The sequence below is a fragment of the Oncorhynchus gorbuscha genome, unplaced genomic scaffold (genome assembly GCF_021184085.1).
Source record: "Oncorhynchus gorbuscha isolate QuinsamMale2020 ecotype Even-year unplaced genomic scaffold, OgorEven_v1.0 Un_scaffold_505, whole genome shotgun sequence".
Lineage (NCBI taxonomy): Eukaryota > Metazoa > Chordata > Actinopteri > Salmoniformes > Salmonidae > Oncorhynchus > Oncorhynchus gorbuscha.
In genome coordinates this window covers 579,466-594,465 of record NW_025745339.1, presented here as the reverse complement: position 1 = coordinate 594,465, position 15,000 = coordinate 579,466, and the positions used below count along the sequence as shown (strand labels likewise).

General features: G+C 42.5%; 1 protein-coding gene across 1 annotated transcript in view; it reads right to left on the bottom strand.

Moving 5' to 3' along the window:
- LOC124018419 (general transcription factor 3C polypeptide 1-like) overlaps positions 1 to 15,000 on the bottom strand; it is a 101,429-nt gene that overhangs the window by 29,007 nt on the left and 57,422 nt on the right. The window contains exons 10-16 of the mRNA XM_046333729.1: positions 13,461 to 13,536; positions 10,190 to 10,375; positions 9,420 to 9,565; positions 8,171 to 8,313; positions 7,271 to 7,352; positions 5,861 to 5,973; positions 5,514 to 5,573 (exon numbers count right to left, since the gene is read on the bottom strand). Of these exons, the coding sequence (XP_046189685.1) occupies positions 5,514 to 5,573; positions 5,861 to 5,973; positions 7,271 to 7,352; positions 8,171 to 8,313; positions 9,420 to 9,565; positions 10,190 to 10,375; positions 13,461 to 13,536 (806 nt within the window). The remainder of the gene's footprint in view (positions 1 to 5,513; positions 5,574 to 5,860; positions 5,974 to 7,270; positions 7,353 to 8,170; positions 8,314 to 9,419; positions 9,566 to 10,189; positions 10,376 to 13,460; positions 13,537 to 15,000) is intronic.

The following is a 15,000-nucleotide window of genomic DNA, read 5'->3' as shown; positions in this document are numbered from 1 at the left end:
TTGTCATGTATTGATATTCATGTCAGATAGTTGTATTGTTGTCATGTATTGATATTCATGTCAGATAGTTGTATTGTTGTCATGTATTGATATTCCTGTCAGATAGTTGTATTGTTGTCATGTATTGATATTCATGTCAGATAGTTGTCATGTATTGATATTCCTGTCAGATAGTTGTATAGTTGTCATGTATTGATATTCCTGTGAGATAGTTGTCATGTATTGATATTCCTGTCAGATAGTTGTCATGTATTGATATTCCTGTCAGATAGTTGTCATGTATTGATATTCCTGTCAGATAGTTGTCATGTATTGATATTCATGTCAGATAGTTGTCATGTATTGATATTCATGTCAGATAGTTGTATTGTTGTCATGTATTGATATTCCTGTCAGATAGTTGTCATGTATTGATATTCCTGTCAGATAGTTGTCATGTATTGATATTCATGTCAGATAGTTGTCATGTATTGATATTCCTGTCAGATAGTTGTCATGTATTGATATTCATGTCAGATAGTTGTCATGTATTGATATTCCTGTCAGATAGTTGTATAGTTGTCATGTATTGATATTCCTGTCAGATAGTTGTCATGTATTGATATTCATGTCAGATAGTTGTCATGTATTGATATTCCTGTCAGATAGTTGTCATGTATTGATATTCCTGTCAGATAGTTGTATAGTTGTCATGTATTGATATTCCTGTCAGATAGTTGTCATGTATTGATATTCCTGTCAGATAGTTGTATTGTTGTCATGTATTGATATTCCTGTCAGATAGTTGTCATGTATTGATATTCCTGTCAGATAGTTGTCATGTATTGATATTCCTGTCAGATAGTTGTATTGTTGTCATGTATTGATATTCATGTCAAATAGTTGTATTGTTGTCATGTATTGATATTCCTGTCAGATAGTTGTATTGTTGTCATGTATTGATATCCCTGTCAGATAGTTGTCATGTATTGATATTCATGTCAGATAGTTGTATTGTTGTCATGTATTGATATTCCTGTCAGATAGTTGTCATGTATTGATATTCATGTCAGATAGTTGTCATGTATTGATATTCCTGTCAGATAGTTGTCATGTATTGATATTCCTGTCAGATAGTTGTCATGTATTGATATTCCTGTCAGATAGTTGTCATGTATTGATATTCCTGTCAGATAGTTGTCATGTATTGATATTCCTGTCAGATAGTTGTCATGTATTGATATTCATGTCAGATAGTTGTCATGTATTGATATTCCTGTCAGATAGTTGTATAGTTGTCATGTATTGATATTCCTGTCAGATAGTTGTCATGTATTGATATTCCTGTCAGATAGTTGTCATGTATTGATATTCATGTCAGATAGTTGTCATGTATTGATATTCATGTCAGATAGTTGTCATGTATTGATATTCCTGTCAGATAGTTGTATTGTTGTCATGTATTGATATTCATGTCAGATAGTTGTCATGTATTGATATTCCTGTCAGATAGTTGTCATGTATTGATATTCATGTCAGATAGTTGTATTGTTGTCATGTATTGATATTCATGTCAGATAGTTGTATTGTTGTCATGTATTGATATTCATGTCAGATAGTTGTATTGTTGTCATGTATTGATATTCCTGTCAGATAGTTGTATTGTTGTCATGTATTGATATTCCTGTCAGATAGTTGTATTGTTGTCATGTATTGATATTCATGTCAGATAGTTGTATTGTTGTCATGTATTGATATTCCTGTCAGATAGTTGTATTGTTGTCATGTATTGATATTCCTGTCAGATAGTTGTCATGTATTGATATTCCTGTCAGATAGTTGTCATGTATTGATATTCCTGTCAGATAGTTGTCATGTATTGATATTCCTGTCAGATAGTTGTCATGTATTGATATTCATGTCAGATAGTTGTCATGTATTGATATTCATGTCAGATAGTTGCATTGTTGTCATGTATTGATATTCATGTCAGATAGTTGTCATGTATTGATATTCATGTCAGATAGTTGTATTGTTGTCATGTATTGATATTCCTGTCAGATAGTTGTCATGTATTGATATTCCTGTCAGATAGTTGTATTGTTGTCATGTATTGATATTCCTGTCAGATAGTTGTCATGTATTGATATTCCTGTCAGATAGTTGTCATGTATTGATATTCCTGTCAGATAGTTGTCATGTATTGATATTCATGTCAGATAGTTGTCATGTATTGATATTCCTGTCAGATAGTTGTATTGTTGTCATGTATTGATATTCCTGTCAGATAGTTGTCATGTATTGATATTCCTGTCAGATAGTTGTATTGTTGTCATGTATTGATATCCCTGTCAGATAGTTGTCATGTATTGATATTCCTGTCAGATAGTTGTCATGTATTGATATTCCTGTCAGATAGTTGTCATGTATTGATATTCCTGTCAGATAGTTGTCATGTATTGATATTCCTGTCAGATAGTTGTCATGTATTGATATTCATGTCAGATAGTTGTCATGTATTGATATTCCTGTCAGATAGTTGTATTGTTGTCATGTATTGATATTCCTGTCAGATAGTTGTCATGTATTGATATTCCTGTCAGATAGTTGTCATGTATTGATATTCATGTCAGATAGTTGTCATGTATTGATATTCCTGTCAGATAGTTGTCATGTATTGATATTCCTGTCAGATAGTTGTATTGTTGTCATGTATTGATATTCCTGTCAGATAGTTGTATTGTTGTCATGTATTGATATCCCTGTCAGATAGTTGTCATGTATTGATATTCCTGTCAGATAGTTGTCATGTATTGATATTCATGTCAGATAGTTGTCATGTATTGATATTCATGTCAGATAGTTGTATTGTTGTCATGTATTGATATTCCTGTCAGATAGTTGTCATGTATTGATATTCCTGTCAGATAGTTGTATTGTTGTCATGTATTGATATTCATGTCAGATAGTTGTATAGTTGTCATGTATTGATATTCATGTCAGATAGTTGTCATGTATTGATATTCCTGTCAGATAGTTGTATTGTTGTCATGTATTGATATTCATGTCAGATAGTTGTATAGTTGTCATGTATTGATATTCATGTCAGATAGTTGTCATGTATTGATATTCATGTCAGATAGTTGTATTGTTGTCATGTATTGATATTCCTGTCAGATAGTTGTATTGTTGTGATGTATTGATATTCCTGTCAGATAGTTGTCATGTATTGATATTCCTGTCAGATAGTTGTCATGTATTGATATTCCTGTCAGATAGTTGTCATGTATTGATATTCATGTCAGATAGTTGTCATGTATTGATATTCCTGTCAGATAGTTGTCATGTATTGATATTCCTGTCAGATAGTTGTATTGCTGTCATGTATTGATATTCCTGTCAGATAGTTGTCATGTATTGATATTCCTGTCAGATAGTTGTATTGTTGTCATGTATTGATATTCCTGTCAGATAGTTGTATTGTATTGATATTCCTGTCAGATAGTTGTATTGTTGTCATGTATTGATATTCCTGTCAGATAGTTGTATTGTTGTCATGTATTGATATTCCTGTCAGATAGTTGTATTGTTGTCATGTATTGATATTCCTGTCAGATAGTTGTATTGTTGTCATGTATTGATATTCATGTCAGATAGTTGTATTGTTGTCATGTATTGATATTCATGTCAGATAGTTGTATTGTTGTCATGTATTGATATTCATGTCAGATAGTTGTCATGTATTGATATTCATGTCAGATAGTTGTATAGTTGTCATGTATTGATATTCATGTCAGATAGTTGTCATGTATTGATATTCCTGTCAGATAGTTGTATTGTTGTCATGTATTGATATTCCTGTCAGATAGTTGTCATGTATTGATATTCCTGTCAGATAGTTGTCATGTATTGATATTCATGTCAGATAGTTGTCATGTATTGATATTCCTGTCAGATAGTTGTATTGTTGTCATGTATTGATATTCATGTCAGATAGTTGTATTGTTGTCATGTATTGATATTCATGTCAGATAGTTGTCATGTATTGATATTCCTGTCAGATAGTTGTCATGTATTGATATTCATGTCAGATAGTTGTCATGTATTGATATTCATGTCAGATAGTTGTATTGTTGTCATGTATTGATATTCCTGTCAGATAGTTGTCATGTATTGATATTCATGTCAGATAGTTGTCATGTATTGATATTCATGTCAGATAGTTGTCATGTATTGATATTCATGTCAGATAGTTGTATTGTTGTCATGTATTGATATTCCTGTCAGATAGTTGTCATGTATTGATATTCATGTCAGATAGTTGTCATGTATTGATATTCATGTCAGATAGTTGTCATGTATTGATATTCCTGTCAGATAGTTGTATTGTTGTCATGTATTGATATTCCTGTCAGATAGTTGTCATGTATTGATATTCCTGTCAGATAGTTGTCATGTATTGATATTCCTGTCAGATAGTTGTCATGTATTGATATTCCTGTCAGATAGTTGTCATGTATTGATATTCATGTCAGATAGTTGTCATGTATTGATATTCCTGTCAGATAGTTGTATAGTTGTCATGTATTGATATTCCTGTCAGATAGTTGTATTGTTGTCATGTATTGATATTCCTGTCAGATAGTTGTATTGTTGTCATGTATTGATATTCCTGTCAGATAGTTGTCGTGTATTGATATTCATGTCAGATAGTTGTATTGTTGTCATGTATTGATATTCATGTCAGATAGTTGTATTGTATTGATATTCCTGTCAGATAGTTGTATTGTTGTCATGTATTGATATTCCTGTCAGATAGTTGTATTGTTGTCATGTATTGATATTCCTGTCAGATAGTTGTCGTGTATTGATATTCCTGTCAGATAGTTGTCATGTATTGATATTCATGTCAGATAGTTGTATTGTATTGATATTCATGTCAGATAGTTGTATTGTATTGATATTCCTGTCAGATAGTTGTATTGTTGTCATGTATTGATATTCCTGTCAGATAGTTGTCATGTATTGATATTCCTGTCAGATAGTTGTCATGTATTGATATTCATGTCAGATAGTTGTCATGTATTGATATTCCTGTCAGATAGTTGTATTGTTGTCATGTATTGATATTCCTGTCAGATAGTTGTATTGTTGTCATGTATTGATATTCCTGTCAGATAGTTGTATTGTTGTCATGTATTGATATTCATGTCAGATAGTTGTATTGTTGTCATGTATTGATATTCCTGTCAGATAGTTGTATTGTTGTCATGTATTGATATTCATGTCAGATAGTTGTCATGTATTGATATTCATGTCAGATAGTTGTCATGTATTGATATTCCTGTCAGATAGTTGTCATGTATTGATATTCCTGTCAGATAGTTGTATTGTTGTCATGTATTGATATTCCTGTCAGATAGTTGTATTGTTGTCATGTATTGATATTCATGTCAGATAGTTGTCATGTATTGATATTCATGTCAGATAGTTGTCATGTATTGATATTCCTGTCAGATAGTTGATTCTCCTACCTGTTGAGAGAGTCCTTGGTCTTCTCATCTGACATGTCCTCCAGGGTGTACACCTTGAACCTAAATGACATCAACAACACACGTCGGCCAATAGGAGAGCACAGGAGTGGGTTTTCATAAGTGTGTATGAGTGTCTGTGTTACCGTGGGGTGTGTGTGTGTTACTGTGGGGTGTGTGTGTTTTTATAAGTGTGTATGAGTGTCTGTGTTACCGTGGGGTGTGTGTGTGTTACTGTGGGGTGTGTGTGTTTTTATAAGTGTGTATGAGTGTCTGTGTTACCGTGGGGTGTGTGTGTGTTACTGTGGGGTGTGTGTGTTTTTATAAGTGTGTATGAGTGTCTGTGTTACCGTGAGAACAGCTGTGTCTTGGTGTCAGGGATGGTGACATCACACGACCCGGAGGCGGAGCTGAACTTCTGTCTGAGTAACGACACAAACTCCCGGAATACTGTAGAACATTCCTGGAACAAACACACACAGATTAACTAACACACAGATTAACTAACACACAGATTAACTAACACACAGATTAACCTGCTGCCCTCAGACCCAACCTCTCGTCCTGCTGCCCTCAGACCCAACCTCTCGACCTGCTGCCCTCAGACCCAACCTCTTGACCTGCTGCCCTCAGACCCAACCTCTCGACCTGCTGCCCTCAGACCCAACCTCTCGACCTGCTGCCCTCAGACCCAACCTCTCGACCTGCTGCCCTCAGACCCAACCTCTCAGCCTACTGCCCCCTGACCCAACCTCTCAGCCTACTGCCCCCTGACCCAACCTCTCAGCCTACTGCCCCCTGACCCAACCTCTCAGCCGACTGCCCCCTGACCCAACCTCTCAGCCGACTGACCAACCTCTCAGCCTACTGCCCCCTGACCCAACCTCTCAGCCTACTGCCCCCTGACCCAACCTCTCAGCCGACTGACCAACCTCTCAGCCTACTGCCCCCTGACCCAACCTCTCATCCTACTGCCCCCTGACCCAACCTCTCAGCCTACTGCCCCCTGACCCAACCTCTCAGCCTACTGCCCCCTGACCCAACCTCTCAGCCTACTGCCCCCTGACCCAACCTCTCAGCCTACTGCCCCCTGACCCAACCTCTCAGCCTACTGCCCCCTGACCCAACCTCTCAGCCTACTGCCCCCTGACCCAACCTCAGTCTACTGCCCCCTGACCCAACCTCAGTCTACTGCCCCCTGACCCAACCTCTCAGCCTACTGCGCCAATCTCTCAGCCTACAGCCCCCTGACCCAACCTCTCAGCCTACTGCCCCCTGACCCAACCTCAGTCTACTGCCCCCTGACCCAACCTCTCAAACTGTTCAATATATATAACACTGAAAACCAATTCATGAGGTGAATGTGTGTGTGTGTGTGTGTGTGTGTGTTACCTTGGGGTCGTGAACAGACGGGTGGTGTGTGTTACCTTGGGGTCGTAAACAGGCGGGTGGTGTGTGTGTTACCTTGGGGTCGTGAACAGACGGGTGGTGTGTGTGTTACCTTGGGGTCGTGAACAGACGGGTGGTGTGTGTGTGTTACCTTGGGGTCGTTGGGGTCGTGCACAGACGGGTGGTGTGTGTGTGTTACCTTGGGGTCGTTGGGGTCGTAAACAGACGGGTGGTGTGTGTGTTACCTCGGGGTCGTGAACAGACGGGTGGTGTGTGTGTTACCTCGGGGTCGTGAACAGACGGGTGGTGTGTGTGTGTTACCTTGGGGTCGTTGGGGTCGTGAACAGACGGGTGGTGTGTGTGTGTGTTACCTTGGGGTCGTTGGGGTCGTGTTTCCTTCCCTGAAGTTTCGCTATCAGAGGCTTGTCCTGGTACACCTCCGCCAGACAGATCCTACAGGACAACACAGCGCGTCCGTTACAGATCGACACAGCGCGTCCGTTACAGATCGACACAGCGCGTCCGTTACAGATCGACACAGCGCGTCCGTTACAGATCGACACAGCGCGTCCGTTACAGATCGACACAGCGCGTCCGTTACAGATCGACACAGCGCGTCCGTTACAGATCGACACAGCGCGTCCGTTACAGATCGACACAGCGCGTCCGTTACAGATCGACACAGCGCGTCCGTTGCAGATCGACACAGCGCGTCCGTTGCAGATCGACACAGCGCGTCCGTTGCAGATCGACACAGCGCGTCCGTTGCAGACCGACACAGCGCGTCCGTTACACAGCGCGTCCGTTACAGATCGACACAGCGCGTCCGTTGCAGATCGACACAGCGCGTCCGTTACAGATCGACACAGCACGTCCGTTACACAGCGCGTCCGTTACAGACCGACACAGCACGTCCGTTACACAGCGCGTCCGTTACAGATCGACACAGCGCGTCCGTTACAGATCGACACAGCGCGTCCGTTACAGATCGACACAGCGCGTCCGTTACAGATCGACACAGCGCGTCCGTTACTGATAAGTAACCTTGAGAAGCCCTACACGTTAATGTACTTGTAGTTGTGGTGTGTCTGTGGGTTTAGATAGTGTGTGTTGTAACGTACTTGTAGTTGAGGTGTGTCTGTGGGTTTAGATAGTGTGTGTTGTAAAGTACTTGTAGTTGAGGTGTGTCTGTGGGTTTAGATAGTGTGTGTTGTAACGTACTTGTAGTTGAGGTATGTCTGTGGGTTTAGATAGTGTGTGTTGTAACGTACTTGTAGTTGAGGTATGTCTGTGGGTTCTTCAGGATGTAACGTGATCGTCGTCCAACAGACGGAGAGGTTTTATCCAGAGACTCTTCAAACTCTGCGTGGAGCAGATCCCTCACTACACACCACGGGACGAAGGGCCTGCGGAGCTACAACACACAGAGTTCTAAAACACACAGAGTAGAACCAGCAGAACCAGGACGACAAGACAACAGAACCTTGAGCTGGAGAGAGAGCGAGACAGGGAGAGAGCGAGACAGAGAGAGAGCGAGACAGAGAGAGAGAGCGAGACAGAGAGAGAGAGCGAGACAGAGAGAGAGAGCGAGACAGAGAGAGAGAGAGCGAGACAGAGAGAGAGAGCGAGACAGAGAGCGAGACAGAGAGCGAGACAGAGAGCGAGACAGAGAGAGAGAGCGAGACAGAGAGAGAGAGCGAGACAGAGAGAGAGAGCGAGACAGAGAGAGAGAGCGAGACAGAGAGAGAGAGCGAGACAGAGAGAGAGAGCGAGACAGAGACAGAGAGCGAGACAGAGACAGAGAGCGAGACAGAGACAGAGAGCGAGACAGAGAGCGAGACAGAGACAGAGAGCGAGACAGAGACAGAGAGCGAGACAGAGAGCGAGACAGAGAGCGAGAGCGAGACAGAGAGCGAGAGCGAGACAGAGAGCGAGACAGAGAGCGAGACAGAGAGCGAGACAGAGAGCGAGACAGAGAGCGAGACAGAGAGCGAGACAGAGAGCGAGACAGAGAGACAGAGCGAGACAGAGAGACAGAGCGAGACAGAGAGAGACAGAGAGAGACAGAGAGAGACAGAGAGACAGAGCGAGACAGAGAGAGACAGAGAAAGAGCGAGACAGAGAAAGAGCGAGACAGAGAAAGAGCGAGACAGAGAAAGAGCGAGACAGAGAAAGAGCGAGACAGAGAAAGAGCGAGACAGAGAAAGAGCGAGACAGAGAAAGAGCGAGACAGAGAAAGAGCGAGACAGAGAAAGAGCGAGACAGAGAAAGAGCGAGACAGAGAAAGAGCGAGACAGAGAGCGAGACAGACAGACAGAGAGCGAGACAGACAGAGAGAGAGACAGACAGAGAGAGACAGAGAGAGAGACAGAGAGAGAGACAGAGAGAGAGACAGAGAGAGAGACAGAGAGAGAGACAGAGAGAGAGACAGACAGAGAGACAGACAGAGCTCGCGAGAGAGATGTTGAAGTGTGACACCACTTCATATCATGAGAAGTGGGCGTGTGCCAGTGCGTCTACCTTGCGGTTCAGGAAGTGTGAAGCGACTCTACAGAGGATGAGTACAGAGTCCTCACTGACGCTCCATGTTACTCTCTGTCTGGTCATCATCATCAGAGCTTTGTGGTCTGCTGCATCATGGACTGGGGGCCGCTTTCTAACCTCGACTGCACACACACACACACACACACACACACACACACACACACACACACACACACACACACACACACACACACACACACACACACATACACACACACACACACACACACACACACTATAATTATCATCCCGGGCGTCCCAACCCTCCCCTAACCAGAAAACGCTGGGCCGATTGTGGGTCACGATTGTGGTGTTTTGGCCTGTGTGTCTGGACTCACCTTTCTTCTTCTTCTGTGGTGTTTTGGCCTGTGTGTCTGGACTCACCTTTCTTCTTCTTCTGTGGTGTTTTGACCTGTGTGTCTGGACCCACCTTTCTTCTTCTTCTGTGGTGTTTTGGCCTGTTTGTCTGGACCCACCTTTCTTCTTCTGTGGTGTTTTGGCCTGTGTGTCTGGACCCACCTTTCTTCTTCTTCTGTGGTGTTTTGACCTGTTTGTCTGGACCCACCTTTCTTCTTCTGTGGTGTTTTGACCTGTGTGTCTGGACCCACCTTTCTTCTTCTTCTGTGGTGTTTTGACCTGTGTGTCTGGACTCACCTTTCTTCTTCTTCTGTGGTGTTTTGGCCTGTGTGTCTGGACTCACCTTTATTCATCTTCTGTGGTGTTTTGGCCTGTTTGTCTGGACTCACCTTTCTTCTTCTTCTGTGGTGTTTTGGCCTGTTTTTTCAGTTTAATGGTTCTCTTCCTCTTCTGCTTCTTCCCTCCTTTAACCAGCCGGTTCCTACTGGACGGCTCAGTGTTGATGTGGACCTCCTCCAACCTCAACCCTGCTGGGACCCCCTGCTTAGAGGACTGGGGCCCGGGGAACTTGGGGCCTTCAGGGGACACAGAGATACACACATAGTACCAGTTAAAAGTTTGGACACAAATACTAATTCAAGGGTTTTTCTTTATTTTTACTATTCTCTACATAGTGAAGACATCCTTGCCTACCCAAGCCAAACTGGTCCCAACATCCCATCCACACAACAACATCTCCTCCGCATCAACATATACAATGGGCCAAAAAAGTATTTAGTCAGCCACCAATTGTGCAAGTTCTCCCACTTAAAAAGATGAGAGGCCTGTAATTGTCATCATAGGTACACTTGAACTATGACAGACAAAATTAGAAAAAAAAATCCAGAAAATCACATTGTAGGATTTTTAATGAATTTATTTGCAAATTATGGTGGAAAATAAGTATTTGGTCACCTACAAACAAGCAAGATTTCTGGCTCTCACAGACCACACAACATCATACAGTCGTGGCCAAAAGTTTTGAGAATGACACAAATATACATTTTCACAAAGTTGCCTCAGTGTCTTTAGATATTTTTGTCAGATGTTACTATGGATACTGAAGTATAATTACAAGCATTTCATAAGTGTCAACGGCTTTTATTGACAATTACATGAAGTTGATGCAAAGAGTCAATATTTGCAGTGTTGACTCTTCTTTTTCAAGCCCTCTGTAATCCGCCCTGGCATGCTGTCAATTAACTTCTGGGCCACATCCTGACTGATGGCAGCCCATTCTTGCATAATCAATGCTTGAAGTTTGTCAGAATTTCTGGGTTTTTGTTTGTCCACCCGCCTCTTGAGGATTGACCACAAGGTCTCAATGGGATTAAGGTCTGGGGAGTTTCCTGGCCATGGATCCAAAATATTGATGTTTTGTTCCCCGAGCCACTTAGTTATCACTTTTGCCTTATGGCAAGGTGCTCCATCGTGCTGGAAAAGGCATTGTTCATCACCAAACTGTTCCTGGATGGTTGGGAGATGTTGCTCTCGGAGGATGTGTTGGTACCATTCTTTATTCATGGCTGTGTTCTTAGGCAAAATTGTGAGTGACCCCACACCCTTGGCTGAGAAGCAACCCCACACATGAATGGTCTCAGGATGCTTTACTGTTGACATGACACAGGACTGATGGTAGCGCTCACATTTTTAGCATGCACTGCGCCCGGCCCGCCACAGGAGTTGCTGGTGCGCAATGAGACAAGGACATCCCTACCGGCCAAGCCCTCCCTAACCCGGACGATGCTAAGCCAATTGTGCGTCACTCCACGAACCTCCCGGTCGCAGCCGGTTACGACAGAGCCTGGGCGCGAACCCAGTCTCTGATGGCACAGCTGGCGCTGCAGTACAGCGCCCTTAATCTTGATACTAGCCATCCCGGATCCGGGATCGTAAATACAGCCTCAAGCTCATTACCATAACGCAACGTTAACTATTCATGAAAATCGCAAATGAAATGAAATAAATATGCTAGCGCTCAAGCTTAGCCTTTTGTTAACAACACTGTCATCTCAGATTTGTTTAAATATGCTTTTCAACCATAGTAAAACAAGCATTTGTGTAAGAGTATTGATAGCTAGCGTAGCATTTAGCGTTGCATTCAGCGGGCAACATTTTCACAAAAACAAGAAAAGCATCCAAATAAAATCATTTACCTTTGAAGAACTTCGGATGTTTTCAATGAGGAGACTCTGTTAGATAGCAAATGTTCAGTTTTTCCAAAAAGATTCGTGTAGGACAAATCGCTCCGTTTTGTTCATCACGTTTGGCTACCAAAAAACCCTGAAAATTCAGTCATCAAAACGCCAAACTTTTTTTCCAAATTAACTCCATAATATCGACAGAAACATGGCAAACGTTGTTTAGAATCAATCCTCAAGCTGTTTTTCACATATCTCTGCGATGATATATCGTTCGTGGAAGTCTGGTTTCTCCTCTGAATCACATGGAAGAATACTTGCAGCTGGAGATTACGCACCAATTTCGACGCAGGACACCAGGCGGACACCAGGCGGACACCTGGTAAATGTAGTCTCTTATGGTCAATCTTCCAATGATATGCCTACAAACATGTCACAATGCTGCAGACACCTTGGGAAACGGCAGAAAGTGTAGGCTCGTTCAGGTCGCATTCACAGCCATATAAGGAGACAATGGAAAACAGCGCCTCAAAAATTTTGCTCACTTCCTGTTTAAGTTTCATCTTGGTTTCGCCTGTAGCATCAGTTCTGTGGCACTCACAGATAATGTCTTTGCAGTTTTGGAAACGTCAGAGTGTTTTCTTTCCAAAGCTGTCAATTATATGCATAGTCGAGCATCTTTCCGTGACAAAATATCTTGTTTAAAACGGGAACGTTTTTCAGCCAAAAATGAAATACTGCCCCTAGAGTCTCAGTACAGCGCCCTTAACCACTGCAGTACAGCGCCCTTAACCACTGAGGCCCTTTTTGCTGGGGGGGGGGGGGGGGGGGCATGGTCATTACTCTCTTATCCTCTGGGGGGCATGGCCATTACTCCCTTATCCTCTGGGGGCATGGTCATTACTCTCTTATCCTCTGGGGGGGCATGGTCATTACTCTCTTATCCTCTGGGGGGGAGGGGGGGGGGGCATGGTCATTACTCTCTTATCCTCTGGGGGTCGTGGAAGAGCCCACCCGTGTGTTCCGAGACGTCGTGCTCCATTATTTGTCTGTTTGTGGCCCGTCTGTTAGCTTGTAGGATTCGTCATTCTCCTTCCACCTCTCATCAGAGAGCTGTGTTCTCCCACAGGTCTGCCGCTGACTGGATGTTGTTCTGTTTGTCGCACCATTCTCAGTAAACCCTAGACGCTGTCGTGTGTGAATAGCCCAGGAGGCTGTTTCTGAGGTACTGGATCCGGAGCGTCTGGCACCGACGATCATACCACACTCATAGTCACTTAGGTCACTTATTTTGCCCATCCTAACCGTCAATCAAACAGTAACTGAACGCCTCGATGCCGGTCTGCCTGCTTTATATCACAAGCCACGTGACTGAAGGTCGATAGGAGCGATCCATTTAGGTGAATGGGGCGGTGTACCTAATAAACTGACCGGTGAGTGTGTATAGATGTGATAACACAGACAGGAGTGTGTAACTCACCTCTATCCATGGTCACATGTTTGGTCAGTAGACTATTCAGTCTCACGGTGTTACTGGACTCGTACTGGTTGTTGCTCTAGAACACAATATATTCACCACTTACAATTCTAGAGCACTGAAAAGTTTACAAGTCTAGAGCACTGAAAGGCTTACAGTTCTAGAGCACTGAAAGGCTTACAATTCTAGAGCACTGAAAGGCTTACAATTCTAGTGACACTGACAGGTTTACAATTCTAGTGACACTGACAGGTTTACAGTTCTAGTGACACTGAAAGGCTTACAGTTCTAGAGCACTGAACGGCTTACAGTTCTAGAGCACTGAACGGCTTACAGTTCTAGAGCACTGAACGGCTTACAGTTCTAGAGCACTGAACGGCTTACAGTTCTAGAGCACTGAACGGCTTACAGTTCTAGAGCACTGAACGGCTTACAGTTCTAGAGCACTGAAAGGCTTACAGTTCTAGAGCACTGAAAGGCTTACAGTTCTAGAGCACTGAAAGGCTTACAGTTCTAGAGCACTGAAAGGCTTACAGTTCTAGAGCACTGAAAGGCTTACAGTTCTAGAGCACTGAAAGGCTTACAGTTCTAGAGCACTGAAAGGCTTACAGTTCTAGAGCACTGAAAGGCTTACAGTTCTAGAGCACTGAAAGGCTTACAGTTCTAGAGCACTGAAAGGCTTACAGTTCTAGAGCACTGAAAGTTGAGATGATTTATATTTCTATAGACATAACAATAACAGTTTATTTGTGTGTGGGTGTGTGTTTTAGTGTGTGTGTGTGTGTGTGTTTTAGTGTGTGTGGGTGTGTGTGTTTTAGTGTGTGTGGATGTGTGTGTTTTAGTGTGTGTGGGTGTGTGTGTTTTAGTGTGTGTGTGGGTGTTTTAGTGTGTGTTTGTTTTAGTGTGTGTGTGGGTGTTTTAGAGTGTGTGTGTGTGTTTTAGTGTGTGTTTTAGTGTGTGTTTTAGTGTGTGTGTGTTTTAGTGTGTGTGTGTTTTAGTGTGTGTGTGTGTGTGTGTGTGTGTGTGTGTGTGTGTGTGTTTTAGTGTGTGTGTGTGTGTGTGTTTTAGTGTGTGTGTGTGTGTGTGTGTGTGTGTGTGTGTGTGTGTGTGTGTGTGTGTGTGTGTGTGTGTGTGTGTGTGTGTGTGTGTGTGTTTTAGTGTGTGTGTGTTTTAGTGTGTGTGTGTTTTAGTGTGTGTGTGTTTTAGTGTGTGTGTGTTTTAGTGTGTGTGTGTTTTAGTGTGTGTGTGTGTGTGTGTTTTAGTGTGTGTGTTTTAGTGTGTGTGTGTGTGTGTGTTTTAGTGTGTGTGTGTGTGTGTGTTTTAAGTGTGTGTGTGTGTGTGTGTGTGTTTTAGTGTGTGTGTGTGTGTGTGTTTTAGTGTGTGTGTGTGTGTGTTTTAGTGTGTGTGTGTGTTTTAGTGTGTGTGTGTGTTTTAGTGTGTGTGTGTGTTTTAGTGTGTGTGTGTGTGTTTTAGTGTGTGTGTGTGTGTTTTAGTGTGTGTGTGTGTGTGTGTTTTAGTGTGTGTGTGTGTGTGTGTGTTTTAG